This window comes from Aethalodelphis obliquidens, unplaced genomic scaffold, assembly GCF_003676395.1.
Source record: "Aethalodelphis obliquidens isolate GAN/ISIS:26980383/991018 unplaced genomic scaffold, ASM367639v1 scaffold1, whole genome shotgun sequence".
NCBI lineage: Eukaryota > Metazoa > Chordata > Mammalia > Artiodactyla > Delphinidae > Aethalodelphis > Aethalodelphis obliquidens.
In genome coordinates, this window is record NW_020837945.1 from 105,543,211 (window position 1) to 105,559,125 (window position 15,915).

At 35.5% G+C, this 15,915-nt stretch overlaps 2 protein-coding genes across 3 annotated transcripts in view; one reads left to right on the top strand and one right to left on the bottom strand.

The window, feature by feature from the left end:
• The window catches only part of RARRES1 (retinoic acid receptor responder 1), a 41,817-nt gene extending 41,062 nt beyond the window's left edge, over positions 1-755 (top strand). The window contains exon 7 of one of the 2 annotated variants that reach the window (XM_027113152.1): positions 9-141. In XM_027113152.1, coding sequence (XP_026968953.1) covers positions 9-15 — 7 coding nt within the window. In that variant the 3' untranslated portion in view covers positions 16-141. Of the gene's footprint in view, positions 1-8 lie in introns of both variants that reach the window. The other variant, XM_027113150.1, reaches the window with a different exon arrangement.
• A 3,081-nt stretch (positions 756-3,836) lies between these two features.
• GFM1 (G elongation factor mitochondrial 1) overlaps positions 3,837-15,915 on the bottom strand; it is a 43,129-nt gene continuing 31,050 nt past the window's right edge. The window contains exons 14-18 of the mRNA XM_027113110.1: positions 12,858-13,020; positions 11,100-11,244; positions 6,334-6,494; positions 5,502-5,555; positions 3,837-5,344 (exon numbers count right to left, since the gene is read on the bottom strand). Of these exons, the coding sequence (XP_026968911.1) occupies positions 5,213-5,344; positions 5,502-5,555; positions 6,334-6,494; positions 11,100-11,244; positions 12,858-13,020 (655 nt within the window). The 3' untranslated portion in view covers positions 3,837-5,212. The remainder of the gene's footprint in view (positions 5,345-5,501; positions 5,556-6,333; positions 6,495-11,099; positions 11,245-12,857; positions 13,021-15,915) is intronic.

Below are 15,915 nucleotides of genomic sequence, written 5' to 3' on the forward strand. Positions count from 1 at the left end.
TTTCCCAGGAAATGATTCCCTGTCATATTCACGTGGTCTGGTACCCTGGCAAACCACTGAAGGTGAAGTACCACTGTCAAGAGCTACAGACACCAGAAGAAGCCTCTGGAACTGAAGAGGCATCAGCTGTGGCACCGACAGAGCTTAGTAATTTCTGAAAAGCAAAAAAGATCTGTTTATACCAAATTCTGAACAAAATGATTATATTAAATAGCCTAAATCATTATTCTAGTAAAATAGCCAAGGTACAAGGCATTCTAATAATTTGGGAAAGCCTGTGATTACAAGTAAATACTCAAAAATTAAAAGATACTGGGATTTTTGGTTTTCGATTGGTTTGGTTTAGTTTTCAACTGTGGGAGCACATGCAAACTGAACTCTGCTCAGTGCTAAACAGTTACTCTGCAGGTTCCTCAGGGTTTCAGCCCTAAAATGTAAAACCAAGTCAGTTAGTGTGTGCTGCAGCTGGACCAGTAAGTATTTTAAAACATAACAATAAAATTGATGGTCACATCTATAAATCTGCATTTCTCAATATTCTGAACATATTGTAGCTAACTATTCTGTGTTGTTAAATTGCTTCTACCTAGTATGTAAAAAAGATAATATATTTCAATGAAAGCAAATTGTAGGGAAAATATTACCTGTTTAAAAGGAACTTTACTATTTTTTATGATTTTGAGCAAGTATTCCTTTTAAATTTGATATCTACTTTTAAATGTGTTTCTAAATAAAATGTGTTACATGTGTTTGTAGAGATTTGTCTATATAGGCAAAATTTGTGCTAAGCTGGAATTATAGGATATTTATATATTAATAAAAACTTTACAAATAAAAAGAGTGTCTCAGAGATAAAGCCGAGTGTCTGCAAACATGTATTAAATGGAACAGTGATGTAACTGAAAGTACATAAAGTATTTACAATTTTCATTTGTAAGGACAACTTGGACCCAGTGTTGGCCTAAGTAATTTATAAAAACAAACAATATGTACCATTATCAGATTCGTGGAGTACCTCCCCAAGGCAGGAAATGTGGCCAGCATTTGCCTCTCAAAATTAGTATTTAATGGAATGCTTATATTCATGTCTCAAAACCCCTAGCCGGGTTCCTTGATCAGTAGCTGGTTAGGAAGCATCAGCCTTTTTAAAACATACCAAAATGTTACCTTTATGTCTGTAGTAGAAAACTGAAAAAGTTTATACTAAATAGAAAAAATTTTAAGACATGGACTCTTACAAAATAAAAGTAAGATGAATTATACTGTTACTTTTTAGCAGAGGCAGATCATGTATTATTCTGTTTAAAACCCCAACCCCTCTGCATTCATCTTCCCAACATCCTCTGGATTTAAGGACTGTAAGTTTTCCAAAGCACTGGAAACAATCATTTAAAGAAAACATCAGATCTCCCACATATATGATAATGCAGAGAAAATACTTTCCCTAAGATATCAAACAATCTAGTGATAAACAATGCCAGAACCAAGTAATAAACTCTTCTAACTGAAGTTCCCTAAATATTTTGGAAAAAAAAGTGCCAAGAGCATTATAAGAGCATATTCAATGTCCTGTGATTTTTAATCTTTCAGTGTCACGTTAAGAGCTAGAAAGGGGTTTCAGCTTTCTTGTCTCAACTTTCTAAAAGTCCTCTCATCCTTGTAAAGGCATTTTAAATTAGTGAGATTAGGCTCACAAACGTGATCATAATTCAATCAGGTAAGGAAGCTAAGGTGGTAACCCTTTAACAGATTTCGGTATAATCGATTATGAAGGTGAATTTACACATATGACATACAAAAAAATTACCTAATTTATAAATTTACAAAACCTATAAGTTAAACCAACTAAAAATTTCTCAATTTCACCACCAGAACATCTTTTCTAGCACAAACTCTAGAACTGCTGACTTGATTTTACTAATACTGATTTTGCTAGCTAACAGAGGAGAAAAATTACTTCATCTGCCTTGACATAAAATGAAAACCTCTAAATTCCCTAAGCCCTCTTTTATTCATTAAGAGTCTAAAGAATTCTGAATCACTCTGACCCAATGACAGTAACAGAGAGCATCACATTTATTTTCCTAATCTCTTTAGAATTTTCAAAAATTTTAAGACATACAAAATAACACCAGGATTTTGCCTGCATTCCATTTGACTCTACTTATAGTTTTGTTTTCCCTACCTGAGTTATGAATAGTTAGAAGTTAAGCAAGTTCTTCTGAAAGTCAATTGGAAGTTTCTATATTGGCCCTTGAATGAATGACAGTGCTTCATGACATATGAGTTTATCACACTGATTTCTCTCAGCTTAGAAAATTCTATGACCTGTTCTGTGACCTTTCCTAACTTTCAAAGTGCTACAATCACTAGCATGCTGCCTGGCACTTATTTGAAAGGATAAATGAATCCATGCTCCCAATAAATTGCCTGTGAAAACATGAACTGTTTCAACGATGCATTACAGTTTTATTTGAAGACGCTTTAAGCAGCAATTAAAGCTCTAATTCAAAAATTGACAGTTCTAGCAATGCAAGTAGATGTTTTCTACAAAGGGATATATTCCTACACGTCACAATTTACTACTTACCTGGTGGCTGCCTCACTTCACTGGCATCAATTTTAAGTCTCATCCAGATTTCAAAAGTATTAAAATCTGAAAAATCCTAAAATTTCAGTATTAAATTTTAGTGACTTCACAACGTAAATCTAAGAGTGAGCAAGGAGGCAAGGAATAACAGAAAATTGACTGTACATCTTTAAAGATAAACTTACCAAGCTAAGAACCAATAGCCCAATCACTAACGTCACACAAAAGAACACTAATAATGTGACACATCTGAACAAATCCTGCATTTCATGTTTTGGACGTACACGTTATACTGCAATGGTCTTTAACCTTGCCTGTATACTAGAATAAGCTGGAAAACTTTTGATCTTGATGCAAAGAATCAGAGTATCTAGGGGTTGGCCTGGGTAGTTCTCTTTAAAGCTTCCCAAGTAATTTTTAAAGTGCTGCCAGAGTTGCGAATCAGGGCGATACTGCAGCAGGCCTAGTGCTGCTACCATTCTCCAACACAAATAATACTGTCTTTAAATTAGCCAACAATCATCCTTTACAACAGTAGTATAAAAGAAACCCTCATTTATGAATATTCTCATTAATTTTTTCCTTATACAGACTTTGGCTGGTATGTGGTCTTTACCAACTCTAACCAAACTAATGAGTTAACAAAAGATGTGGGTTCTGGTCCTGGATGGGTTCCTATGTGATCCTATTCTAGTTACTCCCACCAGCTGGGCCTGTGTCGTTGCCTGTGAAACGCTGGTGTTGTGTTAGATATCTCGACTCTTTTCTGGCACCATATCTTCATAACCAAAATGTTTTCACAAGTAAAAAGCACTTCCAAATTTATCCATCTTAGTTCTAATATTTTTGACTGTTAGCAACAGCAAGAGGAACTGTGCTAAATTCTATTAAGGTATTTCCTCATCAGGAACAATATTCAAAGTCAGTGTGAATAGCATGAGATGCTGATGAAATGCCAAAGCAACACAATTTTTCAGGCTTGATGCTACTGTAGCAACAGACATATTCATGGGAAAATGCACTTGGTTTGATAAGTATCATAACTGCATTATCAATTTGAAAAGTTAAGGAGCTGTGTGGTCTTAGATGAGTTATTTACCTTACTCTGTGCTTTTGCCTCCTCTATTACAAAATGGTCATAATAATAGTACCTAGTTTCATAGGGTTGTGAAAACTAAAATGGATAATGCATTTAAAGCATTTAACAAATGCCTTGAAAACATTTGCTCAATACTTTTTAAAGGTCTTTTTTCTAGGAACCTGAAGTTATAGAGCCAAATCTACAAATCAAGAAAAACAAAGGAATTTAAAACAGTTATTTCATGTCTATTATCCACTAAGGGAAAGGACTAGGATATGTCTTTCACATCAGATGGTTTTTGGATGAAGCAATTCTGCACAATATGGTAGAACTCCCTGGCAATGTCCAACATTCTCTAGCTTAACATTTGTTCTTTCACAATCTCAATGAATACAATATATGATACATTCCAGCAGACTCTAATTCAACTAGCATTTAATAGGTGGATGAAATAGACTAGCCACCAACCCTGTAGGTTATTATTTCCAGGCTGCAGAAACAGTAAAATGAACATAGACAAGAATAGCATATGCAAGGGCCTTTTTTTTTTACCTCACAGGTCTGCAAAAAAGTAACATTTATACTCCTAAAAACAAGCAGTTCAAAATCTGCAGAAGCCACAAATTGAAGCAATCAGCTCTATATAAAACAGCTAGAAATTTAGCTAGCATTAGAAAATCTGAAAAGTGTTCTCCATTTCTTTTTAAGAAAACACTTTATCCCCGTGCCTCATTTATTTCATAATGAAGTTTGCACCTTTTCATCTCCCTCACCTATTTCACCCCTCCTGCCCCTCCCTCCCCTCTGACCACCATCTACTGGTTGTTCTCTGTATCTGTGAGGCTGTTTCCATTTTGTTACGTTTGTTCACTTGTTTTGCTTTTTAGACTCCACATTTAAGTAAAATCATACACTATTTGTCTTTCTCTGACTTATTTCACTTAGCATGATACCCTCTAGGGCTAGCTATCCAGGTTGTCACAAAGGAATCCACTCTGAAACAAAAAAGGTGATGCTCCAAGAAGTGTTATGATATATGCAATTCACTTTCAAGTATACAGCAAAACAACTTGAAGGATGGAAGTATGCAACATAGATGGGACAACAAACAGAAAAAGCAAATATGACAAAACAAATTATTATCCGATAAACACTTGACAAAATTGTTCATTGTTGAGTCTAGATGGAAGGTATATGGCTGTTCTTTGTACTATTTTTTCAGCTTTTCTGTATGTTGAAAATTCTTATGAAAAAATGTGGACGTTTATACATGTTCTAAGCTTATTCAGTATAACAGAAATAAGTATCTTCCTCAAATAAATATTAAATATATTTCAGTAATAATCATATTTTATTTGAGGTATAAAACCAATCAACCATTGAGATATACACAGAATTAACTATGATATAACAGAAGCTCCTGAATATAATAGGAAGGGCTTCTAAAATTACTTCTTTTCAGGCTGAATTTATTCCATGAATCCATTAACATATCTAAACCTTGCAGATACAGTTAAAGTTAGTCAACAAAGTGAGGAAAGTTAGTTCTTGGCGTTTCCTTTTTTTACAGGAAGTTGACCTGTAGCTTCCAAATACTTATTGATAAGGTCTTCTTGTGTAGCTGGTAAACATGGCTGATATCTGCAGTACTCCATTGTATATTCTCCCTTCCCCTGGGGGTTTAACACAAAAACAGAAACAAAAAGCAGATTTTTTTTTTTTTTAACAACTATCAAGTAAAGTCATGAAAAGACAAGATTTCACAAAAATGATGATTTTGCAGGATGGTCTCCTGAAGAACACTGAAGTAAAATTTAAACACTTGCTTACCTCTGTGCATGACCTAAGTTCAGTAGAATAACCAAACATTTCATTTAGAGGGACCTGAAAACACACACAGTAGATATTTCAGCATTGCTTATTGAAAAATATTTGAGAAAAATACAGAGAAGACTTAGTCATTTAACTCCTTCCTTTAGACTCAGGTTTCTACTAACTACTCCTGGTTTAAAAGAATTAAAAGCCAAATAGAAACCTGTTTTTGTTTTACCACAGTAGAAACCCTATTTGAAAATAATTTCATTTGGCAGACACAACTAGAAACCCAATCTTTCAGTTTCACAGAGCAGACGGACACCACTAACAGCCGTCCCTCTCATCCCCACTCCACGCAGCTGCAGCTCAAGCACTCAGAAGTGTTTCTTCTGTGAAAATGTGAATACAACTTTCCCTTGGACTCCTCAATGATAGGCCATATGCCAAGGGTAGTGTCTTCTAAGAGGCCTTAGGTAACGTGATAAACCCTTTCTCCCATGAGATTTAAGTAAGGGACAGGCAAGGGAATTAAATATTATCCCAATAAATTAGAACATAATAAAACGGCTATGCAAACAAAGCTATAATGAGAAAGGTAATTATGCATCTAAGAAAATGACATACTCACAAAAGGCCTACCTGAAATGAATCTTATTTTTAGATTTTGCACTTAAAGAGATACTATAACAGCAAAGTATAGAAATTGCCACATACATATAAGCCACAAATTCAACACTCAGCCATGGAAATGTGCCAATCTGCTCTACAATTTCCAAAAACAAAAGCTAACTCTGATTTCCTCTTGTGGATAATAAAAGCAAGGTTGTCAGTGACTAACAGTACTTACATCTGCATATAGTGTAAAATAGTCCTCAATTCCATCTTGTCCCGTGATTATTCCATGGCGCCGGTTAATCCCTGCAATCACTGGTCCCTGAAATTCATTTGGAGCTACAACTTCCACAGACATAATAGGTTCAAGAACACATAATGTGGCATTTGCCAGGGCTAGGGTTTGAAAAAAAAAAAAATTGGTTTATTAATCTTTAAACAAACTGGAACTCTTTCCTATCCACATATACAAAAGGGAAATAGAAAGTGCTCTCCCAAAGGTACACACATAAATGATAAGGTTAAAATATGTGATCTGGGCTCATTTTTCTAGTAGCAGCAGCAGTCACTCTTCTAAATGGAACTTACAGTAAGACATACTTAATTCTAATATTAGTATGTCCATTACCATATTTTTATCCTAAAAATCATTAGGTTGCAGAAATAATATAAAAGGGTCTTAAAACAACATTCGATCAAGTCCCTTCCCATTTAAATTATGCAGTTGAGGGTTACTAATTCTTTCTGAAATCCTTCGGGAATAAAGACACTATCTGTTAAGCCTCTGACCAAGGTAAATCAATTCTTTCTTGCTGGTCCCTGGCAGACAGTTACTTATACTTGGAGACAATAATCAAGTCATGCCTGAGATATGTCTAGGCTAAACAATTTCAATACCCGATTGAGAATTAGAAAACCAAGTTTCTAGTTTCTGCTCTGCCTCTAATAAGTTATATGCCTTTTGGAAAAACACAATCTGTCCAGGTCATGTTTCTTCACCTACAAAATAAAGACATCGGCCTAGATGCTAAAGGCCATTTAAGCACTAAACCCCAATGTGTTTTTTATGTGTGTTTTTTTTTTTAATTAAAAAAACTTATATTTTTAATCCCACTTAGTACATAACAAGAACACTTCTTACTGTGATAAATGCTGACTGAGACTGAAAATGTAACAGTGTGGAGAGAATATAAAAAAACTTCAAACACTCATATTTAATTTGGACATTATGATAGTGTGGAATAATACTTCAGCCTCAGACTGGATGAATTATCTTTAAATAAAGACTTTAAGCATAACATGAAAAGGTGACAAAGAAAACGTTTTGTTTTAAAATAATCATAATTTTCCAAGCATCAATTTGTTTATAATAAGCTAGTCAGCAATTATTCTTGTATATTCATTAAAGCACTTGTTCTAAAGACACTATTAGTTTAAGTGCAATAATTATAAGAACAGCCATTTAATATACTTGCATTTCTTTGAAATGTTTTCTAATTCAAATCATATCTTAGCTCAGACCTAACTGACTCATTACTCTTAATTAGTGAATTTTGTTCTGAAAAGAGGAATAAATGAACTCTGCAGACTCCTAAGTTTCATTAGCTAAGCCTGCAGAATTCTATGTAGACAGCTAAAGCAGTAGACTAAAAATTCTAGACTGCAGAAGAAGCTCTATTTCTTGTTAACTTCTTGGGTTACCACAACAGCAGAGCTTCCTTGGCTCTAAATAAATGTAATTAATGCAGAAGAAGGTACCCGGAAAGAGAGATGTGAACAGACATATTAAAATTTAGTTACACATTATCTAGTGTTTTCAATAGGTCAGTGATATAAAAGAGCTAGAGTGTGAGACAGTCATATTCTAAAGAGAAAGAAGGGGCCAAGTATATAGTGTGTAGTGTATAATTGTTGAGGACGACCTGTCCAGTTCTCGGTTTCATATTCCCTCACCCTGCTCCTTTCAACTCCCTCTTTCTTCCTAAATCCACCTTCTGATTCACCTCGCCCTTATTCATGCTTTTCTCTGTGCCATTCCATATGACAAGATACCAGAGCTAAATTCATCCTGCCATTTTTTAATAGTCACATGGCAGCCAAGCCCTACAAGCAATTTTTCCGGAAGTAGAATAAAAAGCAAGTGAAAATACCGACACCATCACAGGACCTTTAAGCCAAAGTGGTGCGTAGAGATGGTAATGTTTCTATTTCAGCCCCCTAGGGATAAAGTTGATAACACCAGGCTGGGTGCTAACAAGGTTGTGTGAGAAGGTGGTCAAGGGCTAGGCTCTGGTCTCGGCTCCACCCTAACTAACATGTAACCTTGGGCCATTTGATTGACTACTCTTGAGTCTCAATTTTCTCAACTATAAGGCCACTGTTGAAGATAAGATATGATAATTCATGTACTCAACATAATACACAGCACAAAAGTGATCAATAAGTGTTATTATGACCACTCTGAGACCAAAAGCTGGCAAATGGGTGGCACTGCACAGTGCTAGGTCAAAGGTAATGTGAAGGGAAGAGGGATTAGACTTCACTATGCCCAAATATGTGTGTGCAAGTGTTTTCAAGTACATTCTCATCTAATACTTTGGCATTACTATCTCCAAACAGCCTGGACTTGCCCATTTCCACAGAGTTAAGTATGAAGTAGAGCCAGCATTCAAACTCGAAGCCCAGGAGATCAGAAAAGGCACACTGCTGAGTAAAATGAGCTAACATGACTCTGGGTAGGCCTTTATTTCTCTTGTAGAGTAGCTACAAGTTCAATGTTTCTGCAGAGACCAAGCACAGCGGTCTAAAAATTGGCCATAGACAATGATGGCAACGGTTAACATCCATGGGGTGAAACAGTCCCTGAAAGAACATTCAATTTCACGTTTCAGTTTTAGTTACTGATTAATCTCAGGGGCAAAGTTTACATTGTGACTGAAAATAGTTCCAGTTTTCTTTTTTTTTTTTTTAATGAAAACTACGTGAGAATTTGAACGATTTTTCTTCCAATTTTGATAATAGAGAATAGCTCAAAAGTATAAGCTAATCTGATACTAGGCTAATTTATCAACATTTTCCACCCTAAAACTCTCACATGATAATCAGTGGAGGTGTATGCATGCATGAAAAGCTGATTTTCTTAAGAGCCCAGCAAAAATTTCCTTTTACCCTTTTATCTTTCAGTCATGGAGAAATAAGAATCAGATGATGATACAGCAAAGTAATTCATTTTTCACACTTGCAACCTATTTGCACATATTTATCTGGCAAAAACCAATACTCCTCAATTCAATTATTATCTGGTGCTTTTCCTTTGCACCCCACCAGGCAATCATCACACATAACAGTATTTGTACACTTAAGTATTTACAAACTGAGTGTACATATTTACCTGTTTAGTTAATATGCATAGACATACAGTCTTTTTTCATGGCTATATATGTTTATGTTATGGGCATATAATCTATATTTATTTATATTTCATATAGGTACAATTAAAAAGGTTGAGGCTCTTTGTTAATTGATTTTACCAATTACCTTGCTTTATGTAACCTCTATCCAGGAAAGCTACCAATTTCCAGTCAAGAACTAGCATAGAACAGTTGATTTCTAATTTGTTTTAACTATACTTTAAAAAAATATCACAATGTATACATTTATCAAATCATTACTTTAAATATTTTACAGTTTTGTCAACTGCTCAATAAAGCTGAAAAAAAGAATATGAAGTGATTACAACCAATTTGCCAGTTTAAGATTTATTAAAGTGGTGAACCCCTAGAAGGCAAGAGGCAGGTGTTATCAGTACAATCTGAATCATGCCTAATAAAGTCTTATTTTCTTGTGACTTTATTTCCCTTTTTCCTATTAATACAACTGACAGACTGTGACAAGGTTTCTAGATCATAAATTTCAAATGCATTTTTAATAGCTAGCTGGGGTAAAGAAAATGGAGGATTCTCTCACCCTTTCACAACTGAGAAACAAAACCACAAATTACTAATGGCTCCCATTAGTTTAATTAAAATAAGGAATTAGCAACCTGGTCAAGGAATAAGCAACCTTCTCCAGCCACTGCCCCACACCTGGTCACAGATGCAAACAGACCAAAACCAACAAAGTCCAAAATTCATATAATAACATCCTGATTTTCCGAATGTCTGGAAATGATGTGTTAGGATTAATTTTCTGCTGTCTATTTTGACCCTCTCTGACAAAAATATCTCTGAAATGTTTTGTGAATCATAATGTAATTCTCTGCAAAACCCCACTTATGGACATAACTAATGAATTACCATATAATGGATATGGAAGAGATGACAAAGAGAATGAATTTTCTGGCTCCCAGTTACAACGTAAAAGCCCCCAATGTCAAACTGCTGTGCCGTCATTTGCTTTTCTCTCTTAAAAGCAAGAATCAGATATAGCTGCAATTGCTTAGGGTTCTGTTTCATCAGGGTTTTAATAGACATATTATTCTATGTGGGAAAGGTTGACAATTTTAGCAGTTTAACAAGAAGTCTGCACTGAGAATAAGGTTTACTGAATTCTTTCAAATGCCTAAAAGCCTACAATGTCATATATGAAAAAGTTGTTTACAAATTTATAGATTTTTCTGACATCTGAATAAATCACTAAAAACAGGATGACTATAGTTAATGTTTCTTTAAAATAATTCTGAGCATTTCTGTCTTCTCTATTAAAAGTAGAACTTACAGATTATCTATGAATTTAAACTTACAAAAAATACCAGGTAATTTAGGAGAACAAAGTAGGATTTTAATTTTGTAAGAAAGAAAACACAGTAATCTATCCTCACTTTGATTCTATGAGTACTTGCCCAGAGTCTATCCATGTCCCCTGGTGTGCTGCTTACTGCTCTGGTGGGGTGGGGGGGATGGGAAGAAGACCTAACCAACACAGTGCTGCCTTCTGCGGCTCTGATGGTCCACCAGGGAAATAGATGCACTGATGTGGTGGCAACTGCTAGACACAGCGTACCTTGTTTAAGAGCACCTTCTCCTGCGCGGATGAAAGAGATTTCATTGGAATCCACCATGTGATACGCTCCATCTTGCAGGACAAACCGGAGCCCAGAGAGCTTGTGACCAGACAGAGGGCCCTTCTCGCAGGCATCCAAAAACCCCTGTTAATGAATGAACACAACTTCTGGAGTGAGTGGGTTTCACTCACAGAAGCATTATGAAAAACCCCCAAACGTTTTAGTATTCAGAAGTGTAACATTTTTATGTATGCTATATTTCATTCTTTAAAAAAAATTATTTTTTTAAGTTGAACAGCCTATTTAAGTATTATTATTGTGGAATCTAGATGAGCAATCCCTTGCAAAAGTCTATTACTTAAAGGTGAGAGCTGGTTTGAAAGTGATGCTGAGAGTGCTAGCAATCACTTTCTCAACCTTTTCTTCAAGAATTACTAAACTCTCATGATGCATTACAGAGACAGCATGATCTTAATTTTACAAGGAGGAAACAGAGGAAAGGCAAATCTAAGAAATTCTCTAAAATAAAACTTCAATCAAAACTGACATCTAATCAACAGCTGTGTCTTAAGCTCCTACTATATACCTATCCCTGCTCTGCCTCATTGGCAGATCACTACCTAACAGCTTTAGTGTTATACAATGTCAGTAAGAACTAAAATTAAAAGCTGATTTCATTTTTCCAAAGCAATTCTTTTTTTAAAAAGCAGCTTTATTGAGGTATAACTGATATACAATAAACTATACATATTTAAAGAGTACAATTTGATAAGTGTGCAATTTTTTTTTCCATTCAGTCACTTAAATACTCGTAGAGCTCCTACAATTCAAGATAGTTTTTCATGGCAAGACAATCACACAGCTGCACATGTAGTACAATATATTTCTGACATTCAAAACTGTAAACTCTAAATGCTGAAAAATATCTGAGCTTTCCTTCACTTACATTAATCCTGGAGAGTAAAAGATAATTTAAAAGTGTGTGAATGACAAACTATTGTCTTGAAATAAAGTATAATGAATGAAACACACTAATCACAAAAAATGCTACCAAAATTAATGCTGAAGCCAAAATTATGATCTGTTAATAAGGATTTCTAAGTTAAAAGGTTTAAAAAAACCTAAAAATATCAATCTACAAGAATAGACAGTTGCTAAAGGTTTACAACAGTCTTAAAGCCAGTTGACCTAGAAAGCCAACAAATCACTAGTAACCCATTATATGTGCAAATCACTTCACAATTCCCGAAGAAATATCAGAGTCTTATCTGATCCTTGAGTTTGTGAGGGGTTCGGAATTAAGTACTATATGCTCAGTTTACAAAAGAAAGTGGCTCTGAACACCATGATTTACCCAAGGGCATGTTAATCACTAGCAGAGACGAGGACAGCACCCAGGTGTTGGGAATCTTAATGAATGTACATTCTACTACATCAGTACACCTAAAATTTTCATAAATCCCTAACGCCTACTGCAAATTTCAAGTGCTGATTATAATCAATGAAGTAGTTTCAATTTATCAAGAGAAATACAATAACTATGATTAAGAAACAGAATGACTTCCCCTCGTCATAGCATATATTTATAGCTCTTGAACTTAATGATTCTAATCAGATGGAAAGCTTAATGAGAAAAAGCAGAACTGTAATGAAAATGAACCACAGAAAACAATGTGATAGCAATGTGCTTTGATACCTAATAGACTGTTTTTGATTTTTTTTTAAATGCCATAAAGTTTTTGTTTGTTTGTTTTTACCTTTTCTACGGCAGGCACAAATTGCTTTGGAACATTTGACCCGAATGTTTCATCTGAAAACTCCAACTTAGTGTAGTTCTCTGGGTCCAGAGGCTCCAGTACACCTATCACTTTTCCAAACTGGCCTGCACCACCTGATTGTTTTTTATGTGTAAACTCAAACCTGAAAGTAATTTAGGAAGAAGAAAAAATCAACATAGCATTATATAATCACCAAAATGAAATAACTCCTACTAATTTAAATGAAAAACCACCTCTCATCATTTTTACTTTTTCCTTCAAATACGATGGCCTTGCTATAAAATTATTATAGAATTTATTTAAAAAGTAATCCTGTCCTTTCTGTTCTTACTTGGAGGTGAGGGTGAGGCACACCACCAAAGTAATCCATGGTTTTAATTCTGCTAATTCTGAATTTCACAAGTAGAAAGTAAAAGTCAACAAATTAAAATAAAAAGTTTGTGTAAGGTTCTTATTCTATTAATAGTAATCTACATTCCAAGAGCTTACCCATTTCTTTTGGAATGCCTCCCTTCCCTGGGACACAGTGTTCTCTCCTTAAATCTCTATGAGGACAATTACCTGAAAATAGGAGCTATGCAGTTAGTTCATTGAGATAGTTGCTATTTGATTTTACAACTTGTACACTATGGACTGAGAAAATATGAGAGAAGGGAGTTTCAGGCGGAATAACTAACACCTGAAAATGATTAATGGCAAAATGATCATGATTAACATAAGTCATTGAAATAGACACACAGGGCTTCCCTGGTGGCGCAGTGGTTGAGAGTTCGCCTGTCGATGCAGGGGACACGGGTTCGTGCCCCGGTCCGGGAAGATCCCAGGTGCCGCGGAGCGGCTGGGCCCGTGAGCCATGGCCGCTGAGCCTGCGCGTCCAGAGCCTGTGCTCCGCAACGGGAGAGGCCACAACAGTGAGAGGCCCGCATGTTGCAAAAAAAAAAAAACAAACCAAAAAACAAACAAATAGACACACAGGTCAGTGTTTACTTGAAACTACTAATGACAATATAAATAGGATGAAATAATCACCTTACACGCATACTAAATATACGTAAACACAGGTTACAATATCATTGAAAAAACATTTCATGAGTATCTACTGTTTGCAAGGCATTTTTCCTTTAAACTGAAACCTTCCTCAAGACCGTAAGATGTAAGAAGCTGGCTGCTTTCAAAGGTGTCTGCAGATAACTGCAGGTAAATGGGCATTAATGAGTGTGTGTTCCTGCGTACAGATCTGTGAATGGTTTGGAAGAAGTAAACAGCAAATTTCAGTAGATGTCAGCTTGGAATAAGCAGTTTCCATAGAGAGCCGAAGCGTGAATGTGCCTGATGAACTGCCTTTAAATAATCTTCCAGCAGCCAAGAGCTTCAGGATAGGCTGGGAAACAATGCTGAACGGTTGATTTTCCCGGGAGAGAAACAAACAGCTATCAGAACCGAGAGCAGGAAAAGGAGAAGAGAAACAACTGCCAAATCACCACAGAATTACTGAAGGGATTCCAAAACTGTGGTCCACTGACGTATTCTCTAGTATGCTCAAGTTCTCTGAGACATTTCAAATTGTTTTCAATTTGACAATAATATGACATACAACATACTCTAGATCTGTGCTGTCTATATGATAACCACTAATCATGGATATTTACATTGAAATTAAATAAAATTTAAAATTCAGTTCCTCAGCTGCACTAGTCACATTACAAGTGGTCAACAGGCAGGTGTGGAGAGTGGCTACTGTCCGGGACAGCAGAGCCAAACATTTCCATCACTGCACAAACTGCTACTGGACAGCAGTGCCCTGGAGGGCCAGATCACAGCCAAGCAATCCCTGCAGTTTCAGGGACCATGGCTGCGTTTATAATCACGTGGATGCCAAATAACAGGACACTTATGTGCCAGGCTTGTGCTAAGCACTTTTTATGAACTGTCTTACTTGTTCTTCACCACAGACCCCAGGAAGTAGGCACTATTTTTTATTATTATTTTACAGGTGAGAAACCTGAGGGTCAGAAAAGCTAAGTAACTTGCCAAACGTGATACAGCTCTTAAGTGGCAGAGCCAGGATTTGTACCAAGACCAACACTCTTAATCAAACATGTTTCTAAAAGGCTAATAAGAATATAAACTGATTTAAGCTGCACACGATGCATTCACTTCAAAAGCTGTTAGAAAACACTGCACAGAGAGATTTTACTGTAGCTTAAATAGAGAAGTGGAAGAACTAAGACATCACTTGATAGGCACTGAATAGATATGCTGAAGGCAAAAGAATCCATGCTCCTGTGGTCAGACCACTGGAATTTTGTAAAAGACAATTTCATTTTGACAAAACATCATCATCTCTCACATTAAAATTACTGTTAATTAGAATTGTGTTGGTTTTATTGTATATCTCTGTTTTGTAGATTTATTTTGACTTCGTAGTCTTATCAAAGTTGCAAGCCATAGGCGTTTTTACTTAAGTTTTATGTCCATACAATTATTTAAAATAATAATTTAATTTGCCCGATCCCAGAGACCCATAATAATTTTGCTACTTTCAAGGTAACTCATACATTATTCAAGTTTGCAGATAATGATCTCTTGACTTACCACTAATGAAATTTTAGTAAGTAAGATTTCAAGGACTCAAATATAGGAATAAGATTCTCTCAATGCAGTTTATTTACGTAACATCTAAATAGGCAGTTTAAAAACATTAATATAATAATTATATTTTAAAAAGAACCTAAATTGGTATGTGTACTTTTAGTAAATAAATGCCTGATATGTCACAACCTCTGTTACTAGCCTTGATCGACAGAGATGGTAACTGTATCCGTAAAGCTTCAAAAGGGTGATTTCATCTAGGAAGCTCACATATTGTACTCCTCACAACTCTAACTGGTAATAAAACAGATGTTAACTAGCTACTTGTGAAAACTTCAAAATTTCATTATCAGCAAAAAAGCTCTTTCTGGGTAATTAGAATGTATTAGGCCACTCCTTCTTGGACACTATCAAAGGAGCACATAATTCATACAACTAACACACA